The 22,204-nt window shown below is 48.6% G+C and overlaps 1 protein-coding gene across 3 annotated transcripts in view; it reads left to right on the top strand.

Moving 5' to 3' along the window:
- PLXNA2 (plexin A2) overlaps nt 1–22,204 on the top strand; it is a 165,909-nt gene that overhangs the window by 63,593 nt on the left and 80,112 nt on the right. For all 3 annotated transcript variants that reach the window (XM_085300421.1, XM_085300420.1, XM_085300418.1), the window contains exon 4: nt 11,591–11,725. In XM_085300421.1, coding sequence (XP_085156547.1) covers nt 11,591–11,725 — 135 coding nt within the window. The remainder of the gene's footprint in view (nt 1–11,590; nt 11,726–22,204) is intronic.

Raw genomic sequence — 22,204 nt, 5'->3', positions numbered from 1 at the left:
CCGCGCGGAGCTGCCGCCCGGCCCGCCGCGGYGGTGAGGTGCCAGCTGGCTGCGCCTGCGCCTGTCCTTAGGTGACCTCGCTCTGCGAGACGGCTGCTTTGGTAAAAGCCAGAGGCTGTATGAACAGCGTTGCCCAGCACACCGACTCGCGTCGCTGGCTCTTCCGTGCTCTGGGCCGTGTCGGAGCGAGGGTTCGTAACCGTSACTTCGTAACTGCTTCGTATCTGCACCTCTCTCAACTCACTCGCCGCTTGCAGCTGTCCTAACCCATGCGAGTGTTGGATATCATCCCTAGCAGGTCAGTGCCAGGGACAGAACAGCAGGCTGGGCACGGGACAGCCCCTGTGCACCATCATTTTTGCACTCTAACCCAGTGAGGTTAGATCCGATGTGTAAAGCACCACTGGTCCTGCATGTACAAGTGAAACCAAAAATACGCGAGGTCTAGCTGCATGCTGTGTGTGACATAAAACGTTCCAACATTACGAGGCAGGATTTCTCCTCAAGTTTAAAAAGAGTAGCTTAAAAAGCCTGGGGTTTTAAAACAAGAAGATAACAAAAGTAAGACTTTTTCCTTCCATCTAGGTTTTAGTCTTTTTGTCTGTGTGTGTGTGTGTGAGAGAGAGATTAGTCTTAAAGCCGGGACTTAGAAATGCCACCAAATGTTGAGAACCTAGTAAAATGGGCAGAGCTGAGAGCCAGGCTTGATTGATGGCAAGCAGTGGGGCCTCGCATTGCGATGTTCCCCATGAGGTGTTGTGCAGGAAGTCAAAGTCGTTTGAAACGTATTACTTACATGATATTTTTAAAGAGGAAAGAGACTGATATTTCCTGAGAAACTTTGTGATTCCCACCTGATCAGTTCGAAGCTCTGGCTTGGGAGAACAGGGATTTCACTTGGTAATTTTAGATGGTTCTTTATGTTTTTTTTATCTCTTCTTGCACAGAGAATCACTGCTAGCTACTACTTGTTGAGAACAAACTCCATATTAGACAGTCAAGTCTAACTGTCTTTTTTTTTTTTTTTTTCCATTTTACATGGTGACTCAAGGTCAACAAACCAAACTAAGCCAGAGCAGTCCCTTCAGCTATGAGATTTACTGCTGCAGAGGGATGATATGTAGGGAGAGAGCTGGATGCTGAGTGGTGAAGGGTGATTCAGCTGGCAGGACACAGGTGAGGTCTGGATAGCTAGCATGGATAATGGTGCTATTTGGGGGACTTGGGGGAAGAGCTGCCAGTGGAAGGTGACAAGAGATTCTGAGCAGAGAGCCGGTACCTCCGCTGCCCTAARTAACGCCAGCCCTGTGCTCCCTCCTGTGTCCTCTATCAGAGAGTCACAGAAGACTTCAGCGAGATTAAGGCATGCCTGCAGGCATCAAGCAGAATGATGCTTGCTCTGGTTTGTCCTTGCTCTTGAGTTCCTGCTGCATGCCTGCTAATTCCTAGCCAGCTATGGGGTGAGAGCAAAGGGGGGAAAAGCCACTGCGTGACCCGGGCATTTGCAATCTCCACCTGTCCTTATCAGTACAAAGACGGTTCGTATTGCATCCAGCTACCCACGCCTTGTCAGCTGTGCATCCCTGCTCAAGACTGTTAGCACCAGGTACAAGAGGATGCTTTGAAAAAATAACAAAACACACCCTGCCTGTTCCTGGAGCTGTCCTCCTCTTTGCTCTCCTCTACTTTCATTTACTTTCCAGCTCCAAGGGAAGGGACTGGATAAAAGCAGCGCAAAGCATGAGAAGCAGGGGTGAGTCAAGGGAAGAATGGCAGAGGCTGAAGGAGAGTRTTGCAGAAAGGTTAGCGTGCAGTGCCTTGTGGTACAGAAACACCTACCTCGTTCCTTTCTCTTGGAGACCAGTTCTTAGTCTCTTTGATGATTTCCTTGCTCAGTGCCAAAATGTAAAGCCTGCAAGCAGCAAAGTGCTGTTAACTTAATGATTCCCATTTCCCAGAGAAGCACTGAGCCATCTCTTTAAAAATAATACAGGAAGCTAAAGGGAGAAGGGTGCTTATTGCTGAACAAAAGAAAAAGAAAGTCATTGCACATTGGGGCTCTTTTCAGGGGACAAATTAGAAGTGAATAGGTTTTGTAACATGCTGCAGACATGCCCTGAGCTGTCCTCCTTCCCAGGAGTGAATCCACAGGATACTCTCAAGTGCTTGCAATGGGTTGTAAGTGACTTTGATGCCAGTGAAAGGTGCAAGACTTATAGCCCCCAAACCCCAGTGATTGTCTCTTTGCAACAAATGCTCCAAAAAAAGAGCAGCACTCTTTTGCAATATCCTGATCTCTGGAGCCCTCTGATGTTAATAGACTTTGCATCCTGCTTTTGATTTGCGCCCTGTTCTACGAAGGCTTTCCAGAATAGGAGCAAGGGGAATCATACRAGTGCTACATTTAGCTGCTTTCTCACCTCTCTGATGTTCTTAGCCAAACTGGGTCTGGTTGTGCCATGCGGCATTCACGTCACAGCATGGCTTTGCCTTGATCCACTGCTGTGTGCTGAGCCTTCCCGGGAAGGCAGGGGTAGGAACGAACTGCTCTCCTGAAAGGAATCACCCCAGTGCTGGGACTCAAGGAAAAGGCAATGCTGCTAATTTAAATCACAGTCCAAAGAAATATGACCTAGTCAGCCAGTCTACCCAAATTTGATTCTAATGAATCCATCCCCGGAAGAATACTACTTAATTAATTAGCAGTTCATTTGCATGAGGTGGCACATTATTAAAGTTCTGCTGCTGCAAGTAGGGCTGTGACAAGGTGTGAGCTGACAGCTTTTCAAATAAAAAGTCTTTTAAAGAAATGATCTTCCGAACTGGCAGCTTTGTTCTAAACGAGCCTCTCATGCAGTAATAAATTAGAGACATGGGGGCTGCTGATTAGTCTCTGCATGGTGCCTCTGTACCAACCTCCCTTTTTTATCTTGGAAGATCAGCTTTCCAGAAGGGTGGGGGGAGCAGAGAGGATGGATGAAGGAAATAAAGGCTTAAGAGAGAGAGAGAGAGAGAGAACAGCTTCAGTGGAAATCTTTTCTCTTAAGGTTTTGCACTGGCACCTGATACGATGTTAGAGCTGCAGCTTGAACCCAGCAATAAAAGCCAATAGAAATTTGGGGGTTCTTGGGTCAAGAGAAAGAAGGATTTGGGCTGTCTTTAATAGACTCTGGACCAAAACACCTGCTGCGGCTGTTCTGGGGCATGTTCTTCCTTCCAYATTCAACATGGCCTGGATTGAATGCTCAGAAGTAGCTCTTACAAGCTTAAASAGGGTCATGCTGAAAGCAGTGAAGATGCTCGGGTGACAGAGTATTTTAGGACTTGCTGACCTAAGTTTTCTAATCTGGTCTATTTATGCTCCAACTCTGGACAAGGTAGTCAAAACTAATCTAGGATTAAAAATATTTGTTGGCAAAGAGGAGTGAAATTTTTGGGGTTTTGCTGCTCTAATGTAAAAAGATTGGGTGTTGATGCAATTATATACTGGAATGAAGTGCATTATATCAGCAGATATTGAATCAGTAGCAGTTTTGTATCGCTAACTCAGATACGCTGGTTGGCACGAGCACTTTCGTGACAGTGCAGGTGAGCTTGCAGTGGGAGAGGAAAGTGCCCCGACGTTAATTATGTCAGCACGCTAAAGTGGCGAAACTTCTCTGCCAGTATTTCACCTTCTTGTCGTTGAACCAAAGTTCTCTGTCTCGGATACTAAAGCAATTGGTGCTAATTAAGTAGCTGTGAGGGAGAGCTTGACCCTTCTTACTTAACATGTGAAATCTCTGGATTTTCTTCATTGGATGGGCCACCACTGAGGAGGCCTCTTAACCTGCAACGCCTCCAGAAAGGCGGGCAGAGGTCCCGCAGGGGCAGCACGGGACGCGAGAAGTAGACCCTGCCTATGTTCTTCTGTGCTTAGTGGGTGCCGGTGCTCCAGACCACGGGAACGAAGGCCCCGGCTTCCTCCCCGCAGAGCCGCCTGGGGCGGCCGGGAGGCGTTTCCTGTGCCCTGCCCTGGTTGCTCTCACTAGCTATTTCTCCAGGCAGCTACCGTTTCCCAGGTTGTGACTTTGAACACTTGGCTAGCATTTCCAAATCAGAAGAGATGGGAAACACGTGTGGGTGTAAAAGACATTCGCAGAGACATTTTTGACATGAGTATTGAATTCACAAAAACCTTAGATCTAGAAATAATTTGGGTCATGAAGCCTTATCAGCATAAACTCAGGCTTGAACCTACTCTCCCTTTCCCCTGCACTAAGCAGTACTTTACAGCTAAAGACACGTCATTAACTCATTCTCCCAGCTTACTGGGATTTGCTTCACAGCTCCCTTGCTTCCCTGTCCGTCCGTCCCCCCCGCCCCATTCCCTTTTAAAGGTTTAAACTCACGACATACGGTGTTTGCAGTTGCTGGAAAGGAGGGATAGTCTGAGGGGAAGGCACCATCAATTTAATCCGTAGGGAAACCCAAGATCCTAGCAAAGGCCGAGATGGAGGAGGTCTGTCTGCTCACACCTGGGGCTTCTCTTAATTACAGGGAGGGGGTGGAGGAAGAAAATGTCTCCAAGAAAAGGAAAATCCGAGTGGAGAGGCTGTCTTGGCTTGGTGCTGGCTTGATGCTTTGTCTGTATTGTACCCAGCAGCAGGAGGAAAGGTTGGGATGCTAGGCTGGATTTGYGTGGTCAGAGCTTTGATATTCAAAAGCAGCAGCAAGAATTGAGCAAAGGTGCGCCAAGAGAGCACCTTCATTCCGTGTGTTTSTGGCACTGCCTGCTGGTATGGGAGGGGAGGAGCGGAGCTTTGGGAAGAGTTRAGATGCATTGCATCAAGGTGCCACTGATTTACCAACCCCTGTTGCTGCATCTTGAAATYGAGCCTGTAAGAACTCACTAACAGCTGCTGGTCGCTGTCCCGTAGCACCATGAAATCGGTGCTGGACCGATGCCACCGGGCTGTTTGATACTGGCCCAACCTGTTTGTTCCCTCCTTAGGTCAAGGGGCCTCTGATTGCAGTRGTAACTAAAGCTGCTCTGATTTAGGCCTCTCTCTGGCACTCTATGTTTGAGTGCTCAATGTTTGTGCATAAATTTAATGAATAGACACGGTATCAATATACAGTATTCAAGAAAAAGCAACTTTGTTACAATGCTCCTACCAAGCTTGTGCCCTTCCAGTCGTGCTGTGWAAAGAGGTCTTTACAAAATTGATTTTTCTTCCCAGATCATCCTCTTGAGTTCTCTAAGGGCACCCCAGTGGGAATTAGCAAGTRTATTTAATGTTTAGTCAGACAGCGTGGTTCTGGAATGGATGGGATTTCTCATCCCTAGGAGACCAGACCATTTTGGTCTTGAAGAGCTGTTTTGCTGCAAGCCATTCAGACTGACAGCGCAGTGACCTTCTGGAATGAACCTGTCTATTGATGCCTCCCCGTGCTACCTCTGAGGGTAAAAATGAAGGTGATGCCCACCACGGCAGACATATTCTACCCTAATTTGGGAAAAATACATAGAGGAAATGTGACAGGAGAAASGGAGACTGGGATATGATGGGGCCTCCAGGTAATGAAGTTAATTGGATATGCTGATTTGAATTGAATGTGCATGTAAGGGTTGTCATTAATTTCCTTACAGACATATCCCTGATTTAAAGAAAAGATACTTAATGGGATTACCATTTCACTTTAATTTCAAGGGGGAGACTTCCCATGCAGAGAGCAGTGTAGTGAATGACATGACTAGCATTCCTGTGTGTAAAGGTGTGTGCAGGGAAATCCAGTTTCGTCCCTGAGGTGGACCCATGGAGAAGGATGTTATCCTGTGGTTCAGGCAGGGCTCTCAGGTGTCTGCATGAGCAGATTCAGATCCTAGATCCACTGCCAGCTTGTTTTACAACCAAACTGGTTGTACAACCTGCAGCAAATCACTCAACTTCCCTGTAGTTTATTAACGACCTGTAAACGGCTCTGACYTAGCTCCCAGGAGCATCAGAAAATTAGTTGATGTTAGCAATTCTCTGACGGAATTGAAATGAGAAGGGTACTTTACTCTCAGAAGAATTTCATATAGGGCCTGAAGGGCTCTTGAAAACTTCTTGTGTAGAGATTTGCAATTTCCATTCCAGATTCGCCCCTCCTCGAGGATGCTGTACTTGTTTCTCAGTGGTAGGACCATTAGCAGCACACAGACTCCAGCATGGGTTACCATGTAAAACGAGATTGTGAAAAATTGTGTTCGTGAGAGGGGTAGAGAAAATGCCTGATCAACACATGCATCTTCATCTCCTTTCTAGTTTGATTGTAGAGTAGCCTGGTTTAATTAAATTGGATTAGCAAATGTAAATGCCTTTTGCAAAGATTTTTTGATAGAAGCACACAAAAAAAGCCTAGACTCATTTATTTATCTTGTCTTGTCTTTGGGAAGCTTTTGCATTGCTGAATCTCTTGTTTGTGGAAACTACCTTTAGTAGGAACTACTATTAGGAAACTACTTTCAGTCTAAGTAGCAGAAGCTGCACAGTCATGGACAAAAAGGGCAGGGAAAGGCTGTCAATGCCAYACTGTGCTCCAGCCTGATTCAGAAACCTGCTAAATTTCCAGCATTGAAGCAAGAAATCCATCCTACAGCTTTACAGGAGGCTTTGTTGGGAAATGTCCAAAAGCTGATACTGGCAGCCTTAAATGGCAAAAAATGTGGTAATTCTGCAAAGATGCGCCTTGGTAGTAAAGGATGTTTCTTGTGTTGCACTTGGTTTCTATTGTAGGCAATAGCTGCGGCGATGCTCTGGTGTGCACTCCTAGAGCTGGGAGAGTTCTATTAGAAATGTCCCTTTTACACAAATGCAATGTTATTTCATAGTATTCACCTCAAGGGCTAGAAACGCTAGCATGAAARAAGCAATCTGAAGGCTCTAGGATTGACTGAGCTTTTCACTTTGTCACCGTTACGTACAAACAGCCGAAGAGGAACATGCAGAGCYAGCGCCCCTGGCACCTAGGGAGTCATTTCAGGAGTCCAGTGCGCTCTTGGGAAGCCCCCACAAGCCATTTCACGGAGGCAGGGGGGAGTTACCAGCCCAGATGCTTTGGGATTCATTTCCCACCAGGTGCTGGAGTACATGGGAAACAGCTGCAGTTCCTGAGGAGTTAATGAGGAGCTGCCTTGCTCATAGGATCTGGGATAGGGAGTCAGTCCCTTCATGCATAGGCTTATTCAGCTCTTTTTCTGGCACCAGGCATTTCATCATGAGAGTCAGTCTCATTGAAACACTAATAATGAAAACAGACAGGTAATTTAGTCATGCAAAGTTCCTACAAAGAGATTCAATGTCATCTACTGGGACCCTGCTGGGAGGAACTGGAAAGGAATCCAGAGGTATCTTAGATCTAATACAAGCTGGGCAAAATACAGAACAGAAACTTTAATGCAATAGGTATGTTGGAGCTTCACATCATATTAGATACTTGAATGGCTCATACGCTTATCACGGTGGGTGCTACAGTACAACGTATATGTGACACAATATGGTATTTTGCTAATCTCTTAAGATAATGCAGAGCTTATGCCTGCAGTCTGTATTGTGGGGGGTATTAGACACATAAATCTCTGCAATGCCTTTGAAGAACTGTGATTTCCTGAATTGAAAAGCCTTCTGTTTCATCACGTGTGGAGTTCTGCTGGCCCTGGGTACCCTGAGCCAGTGCTGATATTTGGATTTGCAGATTATGTCATTAGGCACTTCTCAGGCTATATTTGTAAACATACATCGAGAGCGATTGAGGAGAGTGCTGCATCTGTCCTAAAAGACTCCTCCAAATCACATGCAAACCCAAGAGCCTGCACTCCGTCCTCCCTGACTCTGCTCTGTTCCATGGTGCTGAACAGGTCCCTTGTCCCAGACGCCTTGGACTTGGATGGTGGAGTTAGYGGGACAGCGAAGCATGACCGTCAGTAGCCCAGCCTCGTGCTGCACCTTCCCTGCCCTGCATTGCTGTGCTCGGAGCCTGAGCTCAGAAGCACCCAGAGCTTGTGGGACTGTTATCACACYGCTGGAGTAGTGGTGTTGGGTACTGCTGACCCAAGGAGCTAGGTGGGAGCCCTCCCTCAGCCCCCAGAGGACCTTAAAGCCTCAGACCTTTGACAGTGATAAACCTTGGTGTCAGTCCTTCACCTTCCTCCCTTCTCCACCCCCATCTTCCTAGGGTCGGTGGCACCGTGTTTTGTCTGCCTGGTTGGCTGGCACTGGAAGCACTCACGCTATGGCATGGCACCCGTAAGTTAGAGGAATTATTTCTCTCTCCAAATGTCAACAGCAAGCTTCCTGCTGTGGAGATGATCCCTTCTTTCCTCTTTCCTGGACTCATCATTCTTCTCTTCTGACATCGTCATTTGTTGTCCTGGAAACGAGGCTCTCGCAGGGATGTGCTGAAGCTCCTGCTCCGAGTGGCTGCACCGTCGTGCCGCTCGGCAGGGCTCTGGGTGACGGGACGGGCTCGGCGGGGGCTCGGCGGCCGCTGTCGTGCCGGGGCCCCTCGTGGCTGGGTTTCTGCAGGCAGGAGCGATAGACGGCGGGGCAGACGCAGCGGGGAGGAGCGCCGAGGCCCCGCCACCGGCCCCAAGCCCTCGGAGAGGGTGCGCCGCAGAGGGGTCTCCATCGTTCGCGGAAACGTGTCCTCGCCCGGGTCCTCCCCGGCTGCCTCCCTGCGAGCGGGGAACCCCGCAGCCCACCCCAGCCAGCGAGGAATAATTAAATTGCAATAAGACGTTTTAATGGAAGGACTTCCAGAGCGTTGCCATGGCAATGGCTTTAAACAGCTGCCTTAACGATGGGCGGGCGGAGGCTGCGGAGGCCCGCGGAGGCTGCGCCCCAGCCTGGTCCTCCCCGCGGAGCCCCACCGCTGCCTTCCCTAGCCGGGAGCGCGCCCCGCGCACGAGGCAGCCCCGCGGCGGCAGGGGCCCGCGGCGCCGCTCCCGGGCCCCGCTCCGGCCCCGTCGCGCTCCGTGCGGGTTTACGGAGCCGAGGGTTTTCCACGCGCGTGGTGCTAAATCCAGCCCGTGCTGCAGCGCGGCTGCCGAAGCTGGAGCTGGCCGGCGGAGGGCTGGTCCGGTGGTATCTCTCTTTATTAGCCCTGTCTGACCTCATTACCAGCGAGAGGCTCAATTTAACGAGCTGCTGGTGCCCCTGGGGGAACTCTGAAAAACTGTTGATTTTTTGCAAAGGCGGCTGATCCTTCACGTCGGGCATTTCCATTCCCTTCTGGTCATTAATCAGGTATTTGCATGGGAGCAGTTGTTTGTCTCTGACAACTCGTCCCYGCTCTTTATTCCTCAGGTGGCTTTGCGGAGCCAGCCCGTGGCCTCGGGGCGGGCGGGCGGGCGCGGGGATGCGCCCTGCTCCCGGCTGCGCGGGCTTTGGGAGGCTCCGGAAGCCACCAGCCCCGGACTGCGTCACTGAGAAAGGCCAGGTGGGAATCCGCCCCTGCTTCTCGCTATTTCGTAAAGTCACATTTACACGGGTGCAACTGGAAACAGGATTTGAGCATCTGTCTTTATTTACATTTTTTCTTCCTGTAAATTCAGGACTGCTGAGTCAGATTTGGGCTGCCTGCTGAACGTATCAGAGGATCCACGTATCAGAGGATCTCTGGATCTGGCCATGAATTTTAAACTAGCTCTTCCTTTACTGAAATTCACATCTGCTGTTCTTTTTATATCTCAATAAATACAGATTAAAAGGTAAAGAAGAAAGAGAAATCCAGGAAAAAAGTCTTYACACGGCAGGAGGCATCAGGGCTCTTTCAAAGCAGTGGATGCACTGGGAGGCGGTGGAGGGGAGCACACCCTTCAGAGAGTGTAAGAATATTCTCGTATTTCCAGCAGGGTTGGCGCATTTCTCAAACAAATCTTAAGGCGCTTAACAAACTGTTCTCTCGACTCCTGGGGTTGTGAACCAAAGAAAACAGACATCCCTCTTAGCTGCTCTGTCCTGCCTTTTCTGAAGATTAAACTCGTCCAAAGCTGGTTCTTCAGGCCTCTGCCTCCATACAGCAGTCAGGCATAGAGTAATTGAGCAGCAAAACGGGATCCGGCAAGACAGCTCGGCATGAGGCTGCAGCAGATGGCATCTTTGTGATAAGAGGTTTTTCCAGGAACCRGCAGTCCCCCGTGCTTCCCTCTCCTAGCAGGGCAGCGTGCACGTGCCGCAAAGCGCCCAGCACGCACTGTGCTTTCCTGGCCAGCACGAGACAGTATCTCTGTCGCTATGAGCCACTGGGCCATCAGTGGGCTCCATGGAGCTGCTGGCTCGCGTGACTGGTCTAATCTCCCTGCCTGACGTTTGCCAGTGTTTTCAGCTTGATGTTATGTAGACACCGTGTTGCAATCAAATGGCTGTTCAAATATGTAAATCCTGGTAGGAAAGACAATGTAAATTGTTTGTTTATCCTCCTCCCCCCCCCTTGCACAGCTCCCAAGGCTATAAATTATTAACTTTTGGAAGAGATGATACGTTCTCAACTGCAGCAGCTCCTGGTGGTGATGGGATTTGTCGTATCTTGGGCAGGTTTTCCTGCAGGAGCAAGGAGTTGTCTTTTGGCGTGGTAGCTTTGTACGAGGAGTCCATCAAACTGAACAAGCCATATGGCCACCGTGTTAGTTATTTGCTTGCACAGCAGTATGAGCTGGACTTATCCTTGCATATTTCAAAGCAATGGGATGACAATACCCTCTCCAAATTTGCAAGCAGAGATGCTATTTTGGGGGTGTCCATGGGAGCAGGAGGAGATGATGGTGATTGTTACAAACCAGTTGTCTCTTCAGATGGTGCTACTGCATGAGATTTGAGTTGGTTGTTCTTCTAAAACAAGCTGTAATAATGCTGGAAAGGGGTGATTTTCATCAATATGTGAGTACGCCAAAGAACTCAACTTCCACATACTTTTGAATAAAGAATGCATACTCAGAGTGCAGCACAGCAGTGAAAGTCTGAGGAACCACTTCAGGAAATTAGGTGTAGTTATAGGTCTGAAGTACTTGGGAATATGATCCTAAGTGTGCAGGAGTGACTAGGTTCTGGATGAGTGTGCTCAAGACATGTTGTTGCTCATCTGCTGCTCAGTGGAGGAAAATATCTGAAAAGCTTTATGAATCTCATTCTTTATCCATCTGGAAAATAAAATCTCTACTGTAATTGTCCTAGTTCTGCTGTTTGTGGAGTCTTGTGGTCTTATTTCCAGGTTTATTTGGGGGAGGATCTATAAAGTTTTCTTGCGGTCATTTTTACTCTTGGATGCCTATGATTGGTCATAGCACACTGACTGTCCATAAGCTCACCTCCCAGCAGAAAACTCTCTTGTTGCTTCTTATGGGTTGGGGAAATAATGTTAACTTCAGTGCAGAAAGAATCTTTGCTTTAGCTCTTGCGTGTTCATGGCACTTGACAGCTGTCTTTGCTTCATATCTCCAAGTTGCAAAGTGCAATTTTAAATTTGATTCTTTTTCTTACCTTGTCCTCCCCCTCTTCCCACCCCCCTCCAAAAAAAACTCAATTTGGCTGTTATGAAGTCACCTGTAATCTGTTTCTGCTTCTTCCAGATCCGAGCAGATGGTCCTCCCCACGGTGGAATTCAGTATGAAATGGTCACAGTCTTCAAGGACGGGAGCCCTATCCTTCGAGACATGGCCTTCTCCATTGAGCAGAAGTATCTGTATGTCATGTCGGAACGACAGGTAAGACGTTGTTCTGCACCTCTGTGGCTGCAACTTCCTTCCGTGTGGAGGATGGAGTCAGTGCACATAGAGCTGAGGCTGTCTGTTGAGCTCCACAGTGCAGGGATCAATACGGGTAGGTAGAATATTGGAAGAAGTTTAGTTTTATCTGCCTCTGAGCAGAGACTATCGTCTGTGCATAGGRGAGAAAGAGTTGTCTCAACTTACTGTTTGCAAGTATTAGAAACAGAGTGGAGCTACCGTGAGGGAAATGTCGTTCAGGGATTTGRACCTTCACTGATTAGGAAAGATGTCCTGAACCACAAGCATGACCGAGCCATCCTCTACACTGAGTTTGGCAGGCTGCAATATTGCATTTGTTTGAGCATTCTTTATGATGTATGTATGTATGTATTTATTTATTTGCGAATATATTTAAGCGTATCTTTATGTAGATACAGAGAGGGAGCCCGTACCTGAGACGCTGCCTCCCGGACTGTGTCAGCATTTCAGAGACTCCTCGCTATTTACTGTCCATGCAGCCCTTCCTCTGAACCTGTTTATGAGCACGATAAACTGCTGCTTTGCAATGAAGGGCCAGACTGTACAAAGCAAAACCAAATGATTGTGATGGAAATTTATGGCCAGCAGTCCACTGGAGTCTGTTGCCTACGGGAGCACCATGTAAATAATGCAGGACCTCAGCTCTAACAGATCTGGGATCTTCCATTCGTCTCTGAAATGAGAAAATGCAGGAAGTCCCAAACATTAAGCTAGACTTTTGGGTTCACTGACTCAAAGCGTTTTAGTGGCTATTACTCATGACTGTGTAATTCAGATTAATAGAGCTGATGCCTTGTGGGTGAAGGGGACAGGAGAAGGGTTACCTCTGAAGATATCATCAAATTGCTCAGTATTGAGTTAACCCTCTGCTTACTAAGAGCTTTCTACATCTGCTGGTAGATAAATCACTATCTTCCCTCCCACCTGCTCCAAGAGAGATGCTGCAGAGAGGTATCGGGATGAAGCACTCTAGGATCTGCTGATAGACAGTAGAGACCAGGCAGGTACTAAACAATTCTAGTTGCACTGCAGAGTTGATAGTTCCTTCCAAACCTAGCAAAACTGTTTGCTAACCTATATCAAAGCAAAAAAACGAGCAAATACCTACCCTGGTTATAAAGTTATTTAAAACCAGCAAATAAAGACATTAGAAAAGGTGTGAACAGACTAACGGAATGAATCCCTATGGTTAAAGAAGAGATTTTATGCTTGTTATGGCAATTTAGTGATAGACACTGCCATGAACAGCCATAAATTTAGGATCCCATCCCAGCATGGACTTGGTTTAGACAGTAGATAAGAGGATCTCTGCAAACTTCTGAAATAAAAGGGTTTCATTAAAATGTTAATGTCATGGTGATTTTCACAGGCAGCCTTAGTATCTCTCATCTGCTCATGTGCATACCAGGRACAAAACAACCAAAGCGGATGTGAAACGGTTTTTTAGCAAAATCCAATGGGGATGCCTTCAACTCATCTTTTATGAGGCGAGAGAGTCTTAATATTCATCAAAGTGCTAATTTGCTTAATTGTGAAACAAAATGATGTGAACAGAATTAGCAAATAATGCAATATTCCTGGAATGTTAATTCCATTTCAAGCTATGGATCAGGTGAAGTACTCGCTCTTTGGGTGAGACTCTGGAAGCGAAGCCTTCTCTTGCTTTCYGTGGTTACTTACTGGACTTACTTTAGGGCTTACCCCTCTTGCCCTTGTGAAGATAATGCGCTTTGGATCCAGAAGTCCTGGGATTTGTTAGCTTCTGTGATCCTTGCTGCCCTAATCCTGGTGATGTGATAATTCAGCAAAATAGAGGGAAGAATATATATTTATTTCCTCCCAAATGCTTTATGTTAAAGGTGCCTGATGATTTAGAAGTGGTCAGTACCAAGAAAAGGAGAAAGGTCCACCAATTTCAGAGGTCTGAGGCTGTAAATATTAGGAAGTGCCCTTGAAAGTACTGAAAATAAACAGTAAAAATGTCTGCAGATGACTTGAAATCTAGAAGAAAATGAAATTCTGCCCACAGCAAAATGACATAGACAGTAGCTTTTCTTAAAGTTGATCTGTCGCATATTAACGTGGTGGGAGGCGGTTGTCTAGAGCCTGTGATGCTGTTAAGTACCTGCTGAGAAGGGAACAGCGTGCACGCCTGTGCTGAAGCTCACCTCTCTGAAAATSCAGGCGTTGCGGGGCTCGAGAAGGAGCCACGTGCTCCCCTAGCGCTGACCAGGAGCGGATCTTCTCGTGCTTCTTGTGTTGCTGTGAGGCCAGGCGAGAACCAGCGGGCCAGAAGCCGTGTTCCTCATTGGGCTGTGATGGTGCACAGTAAACAGCGTTGATGTATAGGTGCTTCCCAGCAAAAACTTGATGTATCATTTCTGTCTCAGATCTAGGATCAGCTTTATGCTGAAATGAGTTAGGGAAAGTAATTGCTTYGTCCTAAAATCTGGCGTTCTGGTTAGGCGTCCGCTCCTTCCACGCGCGCGCTGGCGCCCATCCCAGCCTGTCTGTGCTTTGCTCCAATTTATGTGCAGTTCTTCTGAGCTCTCCATGAGCCTTTCATGTTTCATTGCCAACTTCTTCCAAAGCAGAATATTTGACATTTGATTTCACTCCCACAAAGCACAGAAGCAACAGTTGCACAGCCCAGTTCAGGGGAGAGGAGGAAAAAGAAACTTTGCTTCCAGCCACTTACTCTGAGCTATTTAACCACATGATTTTAGAGTGCTTATTAGGAGCTTTTACGGGCTCTCTTCCCACAGCACCTGGTTTAAAATAGCTCTTATGGCCAAAGAGAAATGACTCCGACCCTGTTTAAAGCAGAGGTTCATCTTGCAGCATTGCTCTAGCAAACAGACACCATTTCTGCCCCCAAGCTGAGCAAGGCTTGAGTAGTGTGAGATGCCACTGAGATGGAGACGTGTTGCATTAGCTGCGCGGTGCGGGACGCCGGGGCAGGAGTAACAGCAGCGGCTGCCGGTGGGGACCGGGAGGCGTTGGCAGAGTTACACGACGCCCTGGGACTGAAATAGCAGTAGGTGCCTCAGGTCAGCGGTGGGAAGCTCCGGCACGTTGGCAAGCGAGGGAGCTCGCACGAGGACKGTGCTCGCTCTGCGCTCAGCGTGAGCTGCCGCTTACTTTTCACAGGCAGACAAATGCAATTAACAGTTTCTATTTAAAAAATATATAATATTAATCAGGATGCTTAGTGTTGCTGCCACAATGGACTTGTCTTCTGGCTTCGCTGACCTCTGCCAAAAACGGTGAGGCAGAAGGATGCCCCTTGCGCGTGGGCAGGTGCGCGCCCGAGGGGGCTGCAGCGATTAAGCCACAGCCGAGGGGTTAATATCAGTGCAGAAGAAAAACAGTGACGAAAGTCTTGGGGCCACCGTGAGCCCCCAGATTAAGGACGTTCTCGTTCTAATGGCAAATCTGTCGTGAAACCCACATCAACAACCTCTGCAGATGCAGAAAAGCTTCTGAGATCTCTTGCAAGACTGAAGCTTGCAGGAAAAAAATGCTGGTTGTAGTCAGATAAAGTGGCTTTATAATAATTCAGTCCTGAAGCATTAATTGTCTGTGCGTCAGGAAGACTGTAGCTTTTTTTAATGTATGAAGGCTCCGTGCATTTCAATTATATAAGCCCTGTAGGACAGGAGCAATTTTATGACTCCGAGGCTGTAACCCCTTTTTAGTCAATATATCTGCCGTCTGTACGAGTTCAAGTTGTAACACCGCTTTCACAGGCGGCAGTCTTGATTTTGCTCCCACTTGCACCTTCAGCAATCGAGAGTTATCTCTGCTAGAACTGGTGGGCATGCTTCAGCGGGGGTTATATAAGCATCAGAGGAATTGGGGCCAAAGATTTTTGCAGCTCTTGATAGAAGAACGAATTTTGCTATTTTTAGTCCTGGAGCGAGCAGAGGTCCAATCCAAAACCACGGTAGGCATCGGGGTGGAATTGCCTTCCAAATCTTAAGATTTTGCCATCTAATCAAGGACTATAAATAAGAGATTTAAAACAGTGTGATCAAAATACCACAGGCTTTGTTGGAAAAGGAGTATTTCTGCGCTAGTCAAGAGAAACACGGTCTAACAGGTCTTTTCCCTCCCTGAATTTCGTCAGAGCTGCAAACCCGGACAGCGGAGCCTGCTAGCCGAGGGGCCGTGGCTCCGAGCGCGCTGCTGCTCCCGAGCTCGTCCCCGCTCCCGCAGGTGCGTGGCGCTGCCCCACGGGCTGGCTCCGTCCCGGCTTTCCCCCTCCCTTCTCCGTATCTGTTGCTTTAGGTAAAGAAACTGTATTTTTATCTGCTCTGTTAGCAGTGAAATATTCGCTCAGCGATGCCCCGTGTCAGGAGCTGGAGATCCACGGGGTCCCTGAGGATCATTTGCTGCACGGCTCCCTGTGCTGTAACCCCGAGGTGCCTAAGTCCCGTGCAAGCTGCTTTGCTTTGGGCTACGTTTTCTGGATGCTGGTTGAGAGGGAGCCAGGCAGAGGCTGCCCAGGTGATTTAAAAGAGGCTGGAGTTGGAGTGAGGGCTGCAAAAAACAAAGTCCATCAGTTCTGAGGGAGCAAGGCTGTAAATACTGACAGTGTCCTGAAAAGAACCAAGAAAACATGATAAAAAATTCATGAGGTGTGGATAAAAGGGTCTGGAGCCATCAGGAGGGGAAAAAAAAWGTAATTAATTTTTTAACTAAATTATCTGCTAGTTGAACAGCCAGTTAACTGGACATAATCTTAGTAAACTTGGAAGCAGTGACACGGGGCAAGCAGCTTAGCTGAATTCCTGCAGCGATGCCCCAAATCCCGGGCCCGCTCCGTGGCAGATACACCGTCCTCTGCCTGAAACTCAGGAGCTGGTTCTGTTTTTTGGGGGTTTTTTGTTTTTGTTTTTTTTTTCCATTTTCCTCCCTGTAGTCAATTAGGAGTAATTAAGAAATTCAGCTAAAAAGTAGTCTGAGGTCATTACCAATACCTGCCTGACAAGAGGAATGTGTTAATTAACGTTAATTGACCGAGAGGCCCTGGCCCCGCCGGGTGGGATGCTCGCAGCCCCCTTGCCCTGCCCGCGGTCAGCCTGTCGCACGTGCCCAGCGCTGGGCTTTATTCCTCCGTGTCCGGGGCGGCTCCCGGACATCGGACATCCCCGTGGCCCTGGTCTGCCGAGGGGCCACACAAAACGTTCAGGGATGCAGAGGTAAGTGCAGAGGTCTTTGAAYTGACGCGTGCTTAAGAAGCAACCTTCTATGGAAGAAGTAGTAAAAATATGCTCCAATGCAAAAATTAAGCATCAGGGGGTCAGTGAGTTTGTTTAGCTAAATGAGACGTATTTTAGACATTGCTCATACGGTTCTTGCTTTTATGTGYGTGCTAGGTTTGCTCTCAGGGTTTGTTTTGCTTTGTTTTTCTTCATATTAATCTATTTTTTCCCCTGCCAGTTGCAGCCACAGGGTTCCCCTGTATTTATTTCAGCATTTTCTCCCCTTTCTGATGCTTCCTGTTCCACAGACCTATTGTTTAATTTTCAAGCAGGCAACTGCAGTCCTGAAGTGTTTCCAGAATTTATATATATATCACACACACACTCCCTCCCTCCTGCTCAGAGCACCAGTGCATAAGAAGTTGATGGGGAACAAGTGACAACTCTTCAGTAGCTTTGGGAAGGTGTCGAGTCGTTGAAGATTTCGGTTTCTGCACGGCCGCGGGGCTTCGGCAGCGTGGGGCTGAGGGCTGACCAGCAGGCAGAGCGTTAGGACAACCGCTCCATGTGTCTGAAAAGCAACCTCGTGTCTCTGGTGCATCTCTGGTGGTGGTAATGCTCTCGGCCGAGTTYGAGCGACGCAGGGAACGCTGCTGAGGCATTAGGCAATTTTTTCCCCTCTGTTCGACTCAGGTTATTTTCATTAGCTGTAATGAGCCTTCTATCATTTTCTTTCTTTCTGTGCTTGTCCTGCAAAGCCTTTCTCCTCGTGGCTCTGCTATTGCCTGGCGTGGCCTGCAGCGGTATGCTGCCGAGGGGGGGCTTGGCACATCCGTCCTGTAAAGCAGGGGTATCRGCTTCCTTGCAGTGAGACAGACACGGGTGTGATCCCGTGCGGTGAAGACAACGCGTGCAGACCGGGTGGCACTTGCCCCAGGCAGCTCTCCGTGGCTGCTCGAAGTCCATCCCTGCTTTTCCTATCCTGGCCCTTCTCYTGCAGCGAGGATGATTTGGGCAAGGCAGGGACATATTTACTTGTGGATGCTTGTCCGGTCAYGTCTCAGTCGTGATGAGGAATTTGAGGGATTGGGTCTGCAGGGCTGTCGTGGCATCTGGAMCGGGACCTGCTTCCAGCAGGAGCTCTGCGAGACTGGAGGGCCAGACCTGCCCAGCGCCCTCTGGGCTGGGTCGCTGCAGGGGGGAACTCTGCAAGTGGYGAATTATGGTTGGAAATCTTCTGTGCTCTAAAGAGGGCTGCTGGGTTTGCAAGCTTGGACGGACAGACAGACGCAGGTCTCTCATCTGTGCTTTGCTGTGTAATAAGAGTAATGACAGAAATGTATTCCCAAGACAGGTAATTACTCGGAGGAGAAATYTGAAATTTCACACTGCCCATTTCAGAAAGTGCTCAGCTATGAAATTTAAAAGAAAACCTCAGATTCCTCTTCCTTCAGCAGAGCTTTTTTCACTCTTTCTTCTCCCCCTTCCTAGGCCACCGTAATAGTCAGTCTTCTCAGCAAATGAGTTTGGCGGGTATTCAGCCGGCGAGGAGGGGAATTGTTCGCACCGGGCGCGAGCAGAAAAGAAACATAACTCACAATATGGTGAGGGGAGCTCTGAAATTGCACAAATTATTCTATTTTATACTTTAATTAGTTTGAATTAGCAATGGGAATAGATGCATAAAATGATCCAGTGAAGGGTGAAATGGAAAAAGGGATATGGTGTAGAGTGTCACTTTATTATTATGAAGTTTGCAGGAGGTAAGCAGAGCTGATGTGCGGGCGCTTGCCCAGCTGAGCCTTTTCCCGCTGAGCTCAGACCTGAGGACTGGGCAGGGAAGGGTGGCGGGCTGTCTCCCGGGCTCCCGCTCTGCCCGTGCCGGCTCCTTCACGGCCCCTTCCCGCTGGCGGGGGGCAGCTCCTGGCCCGGCCGTCGTTCCTGGCTCTTTCTTGAACCTCAGTGGCAGCGCTGGGCCGACTCCCATGGCTCGGAGAGACAGAAGGACTTCAGGTCCGTCCTGAATCTTAACCTAAACATCCTACGTCGTCTTCATTCCTCCCCTCAGGATACTGGAAAGTTCTGCAAAATCAGATTGGCTGAGTTTCAACTTCCAGTATCCGTTTTATTGGTTTCAATCCAGATCAGATGGGGGGAATATAGCTATAAACATAGTTTCCTGCAGTAATTTTGAAATGAACAGCGCTTAAAAAAAAACAGTCTGAATTCACTATCTCAATAGGATCTTTGGGTCCTGCTACAGAAGGAAACTCTGGAAGGAGATGCAATCTCCCCGTGGAGATTCTTGCCCAAAATGCATTAGGTATTTTTGCCTTTGCTGGCTGGTACGTTGCAGGCGCCTTTGAAATGTGTGTGCCTCTTGCAGGAAGGCATTAAACGATATAACCGCGCTTCACCCTCGTGGGCTCAGAGCTGAGCTCTAGGCGATGCCGTGCCCCTTGCCTGCTGGTGAGTGTCCCGAGATCGGCGCTGCCGACGGGTGGGTTTCGTGTGCATCCCCTCTGCGCAGGGGTGCTGAGAATTGCTGTAGGTGCCTGGGGGGAATGCAGCAGTGAGCGAAAGCACAGGCATCTCTAGCCGCAAAATACAACTGAATTTCAAAGTAAGAGTTTTTAACGTTGGCAGTTCGATTTCGCACTCCCTCGGCTTGCGTTGCCCTGCTGTGAGCGTGTTCGGCCTCGAGGGCCGGACGGCCCCGTCCCGCCGGCGCTGCGTTAACACGAGCGAGCGGGCAGCATTAAAACCAGATTCCCACAAACTGTCTGAAAAGTTCGGAAACGTTCGGGGAAAGGTTTCAGCAGATGCCGGGCAGGTTGAACGTGACGGATGTGCCGCAGGGGAGGTGGCTGTGCTGGTGTTTCGAGCTGGGACAGCGCGTGTGTCCGGAGGAAGGTGCCGAGGCTTCCGTGGAGGCTCCGGAGAGGTCGCCGAGCCCCGCCGGAGCCGCCTGACAGCGCTGGCAGTTCTGGCCCGTGCTGGTGAGGGAAAGTGGCTCCGTTAATAATCTTGTATTTATTTTAGCAGCGCGCAGGAATGTGCCAGGCAGACTAAACACCGCGGCTGGCCCGGGGGCCTCCAGCCTCCGAGCTCTGCAGCAGCCGCGCTGGGACGAACCCGGCGCCCGTCAGAGCTGGAGGGAGAAATAAACTGTGGGATCCTGAGCGTTTCCCTGGGGAGGAAAAACCAGCTCGTTTGTGAAGTGACCAAGCTCAAAGCGTCCCTCGTGCCGGGAGGCGGCTGCTTTCCCCCTCCCTTTCTCCTCGCCTGCCCAGTGACTTATCCCAGCTGCAGCGAACGACTCCAAAGTGTCGGAACGTTTTGCTGCCCGCTAACGGATTTATCTTCCCCAAAGCCCTGTGTGCTAGAGGAGCAATATCACTTTGTAGATGAGAAACTGAAGCACAGAGGCACTAAGTGACCTGTCCTAAGTCACACAGGAAATCTATAGCACAGGAGGAGATTGAACTGAAACCTCCCCGATCCTTGGTCCCATAACAAGGGACCGTTCCTCGCTTCATCGCTAGTAAGCTCCATGATCCGTAGAGGCAGGGGGCTAATACAGGAGGGGAAGGCGCAGGCTGCGGTTTGCAGTGGGAAATGCTTTCCAAAGTGTTTGTCGGGGTGAGCGTCGCCTTCCAGCAGCAATCAGCTGCACAGTGACCGTTAGAAACGGACCTCTAAGAAAATTTTCATAAACAGGTGATGTCAGAGCACAAAATCCCTTTGAAAGCATTTAACCTTGTCGGGTGAACCCCAAAGTGCATGGCACGACGGGGCAGGGCTCCTCGAGCGCGAGGCCGCTGGTGGAGAACAGCGCGCTGCACAGCTGGCCGGGTCCTCCGGAGCCACAGGCGCTTGTTCCCTTCCCTGTGAAACATCTGGAAGTGGCCGTAGCCAGCGGCATGTTACCAGGCTTGACTGAGCAGCAGTCTGATCCATCATGGCAGCCCTAGTGTTTCAGCTGAGATTTCATATGCATCGTTGGTGCCAAGTTACGGCTTTGAATATTAATATATTCTGTGTTTTCTTTGTGTCCCGGCTGGGACCCTTTTTYCCTCCAAACCTCCTTGAACTTTGGCAGAGCCTATAACCAAACAACTGCTAGTTCTGAAGGCAAAAACAAAGCTCGAGTGTGAATTTGCTGTTTCTGACCTAATGCGTCTGTTATGTAGAGCATCTCCGTAGCTCTGTGATTCCAAAGTGCATGCAAACAGTGCACTTGTTTTTAGACACTCATTGATTGTATAGACAAAACATGACAGTATATTTTTGTGCCTAACACTAACTTGAGTATGGCCTCCACCAGTAGGTTTCTGCCGTATTTGTAAAGGATAAAAATTGTTCAGGGAGACAGGGCCACTCTCTAAAATCCAGTCTTCCTGCCATGACTGCTCACCTTTCTCTGTTACACCAAAATGAGAATTTTTAATTTAAGAGCTGGCAGGAAAATATTATGCTTCAGATTATCTTAATACTCCAGGGATTGCAGCCCAAAGGGCTGCTCTGTTGTAGAGGAGTTGGCTCGGACATTTTAGAGCATGCTAGAAGCTGGCATGAAAATAAATGCTGCTTTACTCAGTCTTCAAATAGAGCAAAATACTGTTTCATATCTGTACCACCAAAGTCAGGGCAGTCATCTGTGTCTCAGTGAAGGAGGAGGAAGGCTTTAAGGCGGTACAGTAAGTCCAGCGTGCTCGTCGAACATCTGGTTTGGTTTATGTGAGTATTAAGAGGTGATGAGCGCTGTTCTGAAGTTCTGCCACCAGAAAYGATGACACATTCCCTCCTTCTCTCTTTGGCACTACTCTGGAGTTTGTCTATCCAGTTTCTCTTGCAAACGCATATTTATCTGCTCTGTGCCCTTATGGCTGTTGAATTAGCATTCATGTTTCCTTTCAAATAGAAATCAAGCTGAGCATTCAGAAGACTGGAGTGACTTGCATTGCTAGCACATCACGTGAGCAGGATGGTGCCTGCTGCTCCCTTGCATGTAGCACCAAAAGACCTRGAGGAGACCAAACTAGGGTTTCAGGATATCTAAGATGCTTTCAAACTAATTCACTTAAAAGAAGCATTTGGAATTGCATGCCAACAGTGGAGAAATGTGAAGATTTGATRATCCAGAGAGGTCCAGAAACATGACCCAGGCATGGAAGGCTTCTTAGCAGCTGAGATAGGTGGAAGTGCTGGAGGCTGTGTGTCGTGCGAA

This window comes from Rhea americana, unplaced genomic scaffold (assembly GCF_003343005.1).
Source record: "Rhea americana isolate MKP2758 unplaced genomic scaffold, rheAme1 scaffold_163, whole genome shotgun sequence".
Classification (NCBI taxonomy): Eukaryota; Metazoa; Chordata; class Aves; order Rheiformes; family Rheidae; genus Rhea; species Rhea americana.
Note: the sequence above shows the minus strand (reverse complement) of the source record. Positions and strands in the feature narration are given on the sequence as shown.